Here is a 6,612-nt window from a genome sequence, read left to right on the forward strand (position 1 = left end):
ACTCAGCTAAAAGAGCACTGGATTCAGAAAATTACTGCCAACCACAGGGGAAAGAAAATCTGGCTGACGTGTCCGCTGCCAATGTGACATTTTGAGAACTCCAACTCCTCTCGTTTCTATAATATTTGATGACTCGTTTTCCTGATTTACCAGTACAAGGGTCAGCAGCAGGGCTAGGTAAAAACAGAAGGCTGCCAATACAGCTAGGCAGCCAGTGACGGCTGTGACATATTTGTGTTAATGTGCCATTGGCACCAGGTACTTCCTACCTTCATAAGGGACCACAGAGTTTACCTGCACAAGATCCACAGCTGTTGTAGAAAAATCACAGCAGTAAACAAAAAGGCCTGGGTCACTGAAATAAAGAAAAGAAACTATCATCATTTATATAAAGATGCTCCACAGGAATTAAGAAGTGTCTCAAGTGCACAGAGCACAGAACTGGAAGCCAGAAATCCTGGGTTTCAGTCTCTGTCAATAATGCCTTGAGCAAAATCTAGTGGATCACGTTGCTCCTTAATGCCTCAGTTATGGAACTGACTGCTTACTTTTCCTTCTGGAAAAGGAGAGACACTAAGGCCAGTATGAAAATGCTTTCAGAATGAGACATCTAAACTCACATCATGTTTTGCTGCTTGCATTCTTGGACCAAAGACTTCCAAGCTCAAAACACAATCATCTGAAGTTGCAGATGGGAAAGGTACCATTTGCACCTGGCCTTTCTCTGGGATTGTCTAAACTAAGAGCACAGGCAACATTTCCAAATGCTTTTCAGAGGCCGGTATATCAAGCAGATGAAATACTTACTTATTGGTTTGTAAAATTGGGAAGACTGTATTTCCAGCACCACAGCCAACCTGCACAAAGAAAGATGTACACATAGTAAAAATAATTTCTTCAGCATGTCCCATGCAGCCGATTTCAAATCGTCTCTTTACAGCCATGGAACAAAGAGCAACTCATGAGTAACAACTGAGCATAGCAGTGACCATTTGCAAATCTCCCTGCAATATCTGAATACGTTCAGCTCTGAGGAGCAGGCTCACATATAGATATTTGTGGGAAACCACTAAGCCAGTTCTTGTAGAAATCTTACTAACAAGCTATATATTGTTACTCCTTTGAAAACTGTTATTGCTGGAATCCCAAGCGTAACAGCCAGTATGAGTCACTGCAGCATTGGCAAAAGCCACGGATTAGTTGCATTCACTTCCATAGAAAATCGCAGCAATGGAGAAAGAAGTTTGCTTTACTATAATTACATCCTGCTGTTTCAGAGTTTCCTTCACTAGATGGCTCTTCCTCAAGTTACAACTACGCCTGCAATGATTCTGTTGTACTATTCCTTCTGCTTGTTCCCATTTGAAGAGGAGATGGCTCACACAACTGGGTTTGGGGATTTTGCCTCTGAATGTTTAAGGAATCAGTAAAACTGAAGTAGGCTGAGCAGAAAACACCACTGATGGCTTACAGTGACAGCACTAAAAATACTCAGGAGAGACAGGAAAGCCACAATGACCCACGAACATCAAAGTCTGAGGAAGTCTTGAAACTTTAGATTAAAAAATAGCAAGGACGGTTCATATTGACTCTCCTTGGAAGGACAGAACTTCCATAGCACATGAAGCATTTAACAAAATAAGTGATATCTACAGTGAACAAACGAGAGGTGGCAGAGCAAAATGTCACTACCAGGTATCAGGAGTCTAATACTGAGAGGTCCTACAGACTTTTCTGGGCAAACTCTGTCTCACTCTGAGACTCCTCCTTATTACATGGGCCATAGGGAACAAACCAAACAGCATCTTTACATTATTGGCTTTCTCGTTTTGTTTCCCACCTCCCAAGGCAAACAAGAATCAGCACAAACATGGAAAACATAAATAACAAAGGAAAGCTTCATACAGACAAGTAAAAAAAAATCAGCGTCTTCAAAAGATGACTTAAATGCTTGTTGCAACACCTGATAGTAATAGCTTATCTTTTAAACTCAAAAACTCCTGCTCTGCCAATTCAGTCTGAACCAAAAGAACCCAAACAGATTTAATTCGGTTATAAGCTGCCCTCTGTTTTTTGCATTTTACTAATGCACAGCAATCATCCCATTCACCTGCTGTTTGCCAGTGATGTTTTTATGTCCCGGTCACACTAACACTGACAGAACGGATTATTTGATGTGTGGCAATCTGGTTTACAGCTATTACCTCTAAGATACGGTAAGATGCAGATGATCCCGGGAAACCTCCACCACTTTGGTTCAGCTCACTGTACTTCTGCGTGGCCAACTCCTCTGTGCGGATCTTAGGTGTGCATCTGATCAGGTTTAACTGATTCTCTGCTCTGGTTTCCACTGAACAATGTCCATTTTCACAGCTTCCCAGCCTTTCATTGCTGGATTCTTCTTTGTTACTAAATTCTTGGACAGAATCCCCATTTTGACTTGGGTTCCTGTTAGGTGCCAGCTCAGGAAATTCAGTGAACAGCCAGTGCCTGTCCTTGAAGAAGCCATTTTCATGGATTTTATAAAAGTCATCCCAGTACCTCTTAGCATTCACCTCGTATTCCTCTGTAAACACAAACAAAACCATCAGCAGCAGTCAAACCAGAAGGTCTCACAGTCTAATCAGTTCAGGCAGTCAGGATCACCAGAGACATCTATTCAGCAATCTGCTTTAATAAGTAAGGTTATCGATTGAAAATCACCTTTATTTAAATCGTGTCATCCCACATGAACACTCAGCCTGCCTCCTCACAGTTGCTTTGTTAGGACTAAAAAGGGAAAAGAGATAGAAGAGGAAGCTGGCTGTCTCCTGGTAGGATTTAAAGGAAGCTGGCAACAGAAAAGGCCTCTGTGCAGGAGGCTGGAATGAAGAAATCCAGGTTTTACTTCCATCTCCAATGCTAACTTGTTCAGCTCACTGGAATAATTCATTTGGAGCCTCATGGCATTAAGTGTCAAGCACTTACAACTTCTAAGACAGCTGCCTGGAGCTGAAGAGCTCTGTCCAACACACCACCCCCTTTTTCCAATGGAGAAACAGAAAATAAGTTAACTATACAGGCCTGGCAGAAAGCTTAATTAGCAGTTGTGCAATACTCCAAGATTACAGGACAGCATCTCTTACACAAGTATTGCTAGAGTCAATCTACAGCACTTTGATTTCATAGCTCAGTGCAAGTTAAGGCATCACACATTTATGAAATCAAAACAAAAGAGAAACCAACAGAAGTGACCACAGTCATTAAAGTAATAGTGGAGAGCTAAGGTGGATAGACTAAAGACGATAAGAATTAACTTCAGCAGCAAGCATTATCATTTTCACACCAAGTGAATACATTCCAGTAGCAAGATGAGCATTACAGAAAGCTGCAAGAACTCTTACACAGCCAGGACCTAATGAAATTCGAGTCGCCCACAGGATGATTTCCACACACCTTCACACATTTCAGATCCAGTACAGGGGATCTATTTTTTAACATGGGAAATTATGAATTCAACTGGCTTCCTGCATTCTCATCAATGTGCCAAGTTCTCTGTCCTTGGAAATAAGAGCTAATTATAGCATCCTATACCTGCAATCACCTAGAGGCATTAACATCCACGGCCAGGGAACCCAACTGCATTTCAATACCATGCGACTCCTTTGCCACCTTTGCACAGCAACAAGTGCAGCACTGAATGCAAATGATTCCCCCACAGTTAAAGATGACAACTGCATGCGAGAACAGATAAATTCTTTCCAACATGTGCCAAGAGAAGGGTTAAGAAAAAAAGCAGGCATCTTAAAATTGGAGATTAGTATCATTATCTGAACTCCAGTTTATCTATTAGTCTTTCAGAAAAGCATGTGAGTGTTTAGAAGATATCTGGAGTCAGTAAACAAAACCTAAAAAACACCTGGAAAAATACGTAGCCTCAGCCATATATAGACAAAAATGGCTTTAACAAAGAACCAGGAGCCAGTCATTGGTATATTTTTAGTAGGATCTATCCCTGAAGCACAAAGAGCTATACATAAAAATAATCTCTTTACCTCAACTACAAGGGTTTTCTCCTTTTAAGAAATCTTGTCCTTAAGCCCCAAGCTAAAAGAAATTTTAATGTCTGATATTAGACTAGAGCAGTAAGTTCGTGCCAGGATCTCACTGTAGCTCAAAGTAAGCTTGAAAGGTCAAGGCACTTTACTATTTGCATAGGAGAACTCAATGACTTCTAATGTCAGAAGAAGAAGTGTTATTGATCCAGTCCCTGCTCACTCCTTCCTGATTTGTCACTGTCCATGCACTAGTAGGGATATGCAAGGCTGCTGGGGCTGTGAATGCTCTTTAAGCTAGCAAAAATAAAGTCCCGATTCCTAATAAAGTCCCAATTCCTGATAGTCCCTAGCAACCCCTTGACAACCTGAGTTCATCAGGATGCTTATCTGAGGTGCTGTGGCAATATTCCAACCCAGCCACTTTGGGTTATCCACATTTTTGCCACAGTATAATGCTGAACAAGACGTTGTGCTCCTCCTGCGTTAAATTGTGAAATTCTGTTGGATGCTATTGAACAGCTGTTATGCTCCAACCCACATGGGTGGATGCTTTAGGTAAGGCTCATTTACCTCATAGCCTAGTGTTTTCAAAGCAGTGGAATAAAGGATCAGTAACAGCATAAATGCAAAAAATCAAGGGCCAGCTGACAAAGATCATGCAAAAAATAGAACTAAAGCAAAAAAATGATCGTAGTATTTTTTCAGTCTGACTTCCTGCACAACTTATGCCAGAAAAGTTCACATAATACTCGCTTCGAGACCCTTTTTGTGGTATTAGCTCACAAGGACATCGGCCAGATTCCTCCAGAGACTTTCTTGATAAGGATTCTTTCTTCTCATCTTTGTAAGGACACCCCCAAAGCCAAGCCCATACTCACCCTTTCACACTGCAGGAGAAGTGCAAACAAAAGTAACTGTTCACAAAATACAGGAAGAGAACCAGGGACCCCCTGAATTACATGGCAGGGGCTAATTATGGAGCCTCAAAAGGAAACCAAGAAACTCTTCCACTTTCCAGTCAGGAGACACATCTTCAACATAGCCCACAGAACTTCTCTCCTTCTTCAAAACAAATTGTGACAGCCCCAAGAAGTCCACAGAATAATACAGCCATAATGACCAATAGCCTGCCTTTGTTCTCATGCCTGGACATCGCTGAGTCTCAAAACACCAGACCCTTCAGGCACATTTGACTGGGCTGGTTTCCCTACGTTTCAGCCACCCCATTGTCTCCACATGCCTCCCACTGAATAGCAGCCATCAAAATGTGATGGGTCTCCATTGTTCGGTCTGGGAAATACATAGTGAAGACCTGGCACGCTGCTCTAACAGAAAATTGCTCCACAATTTCGTAGTTGCATATAGGTCCTCAAAGCATGACAGATAGCACCCTTTAATGTTAACCAGATTTTAAAATGAACTCAACACAATGGGTACCACAATAGACACTGCTGGATACTTCTGGGAATCCAAGAAATTAGGAGGGTTGCTCTTTGGTATAATTACATTTGCTATTGTGAACATAACTGGAAGCTATATGGGAAGTGTCTCAATAGCTCCAGTAGTGTTCAGCATCGCCTTACAGATGACACACTCAATTTAATTTTAACAAAAGGAGCAGATCCATCCTAGAACTCGACGGGACATAACAAGATCATAAGCAAAAAAGTCTCTTATCATACCAGAGAACCAGAAGCCACCAGCACCATTTAAGGGACTGGATGATACCTGACAGGCGTGGGGGATGCATTGTCAACCAACTCCCAACAGCTTCAACTGTGTTACCTGACTATAGAGCTATGCACCTTTAGCTTGATTCAGATTCAGGTAAGCTTTGCATTTTGGATGTATAAATATCCTTTAAGCCAAGTTTTCCTCAAGTGTGGAATCCCTTTTCTGCCACTCTGATGATAAACACTTCAGTCAGGATAAATTAATTGTCTTTGCCTCTGGTTTAATCATTATCACACTGTTTGTTACCTTGGTAGTGATTAATTTAGACACTACTTTATTAAACCTTCTTAAGAGAAAAACCAAGCTTGCATTAGGGATAGCTCCACAGCATGCAGGCAAACAAAAGATCGCCTGTTAGAAGTTAAGCTTTAGAGAGCAAAAGCAAGCAGAGAAAATAAGACTAAATGAGGCTGTTGCTCTACACTGAAAGAAATCTGTTGACAAGGAACACTAACAAGAATTTAAACATACACAATGTGAACAAAGAAACTCAACCCATGATGACTCCTCCCAGCCAAGACCATTTCTGTTCCAGCAGGATGAGTCTCTGGAGAAGGTGGAAAAGTCACAGAGAGGTAAATTAAGAACAGAAAGATCCCTCCTCCTCCATTTTTCATTATCAACCACTAGGTAATGTATTTTTGAATGATCTGGGAGATGGGGGAAGGGAGGAATAAATGACAATGCATATGCAGCTCTGGACAGACCCTTCTGCTCTCATATGAACAAGTGAAGACTCAGCATTACAGCAGCACCCAGAAGTACCTTGTTTATCTTGTGGCAATAGCTGTGAGCTGTTCTCTTGAACTTTACTCCTGGCACTGGCTTCCTGCTCTTCCGA

General features: G+C 41.6%; 1 protein-coding gene across 1 annotated transcript in view; it reads right to left on the reverse strand.

Moving 5' to 3' along the window:
• The window catches only part of LOC104537507, a 20,386-nt gene that overhangs the window by 3,899 nt on the left and 9,875 nt on the right, over positions 1 to 6,612 (reverse strand). Inside the window, exons 9-12 of the mRNA XM_010180407.1 lie at positions 6,537 to 6,608; positions 2,205 to 2,566; positions 808 to 857; positions 295 to 355 (exon numbers count right to left, since the gene is read on the reverse strand). Coding sequence (XP_010178709.1) covers positions 295 to 355; positions 808 to 857; positions 2,205 to 2,566; positions 6,537 to 6,608 — 545 coding nt within the window. The remainder of the gene's footprint in view (positions 1 to 294; positions 356 to 807; positions 858 to 2,204; positions 2,567 to 6,536; positions 6,609 to 6,612) is intronic.

Source organism: Mesitornis unicolor, unplaced genomic scaffold (genome assembly GCF_000695765.1).
Source record: "Mesitornis unicolor isolate BGI_N332 unplaced genomic scaffold, ASM69576v1 scaffold6143, whole genome shotgun sequence".
In the NCBI taxonomy this organism is placed as follows: domain Eukaryota; kingdom Metazoa; phylum Chordata; class Aves; order Mesitornithiformes; family Mesitornithidae; genus Mesitornis; species Mesitornis unicolor.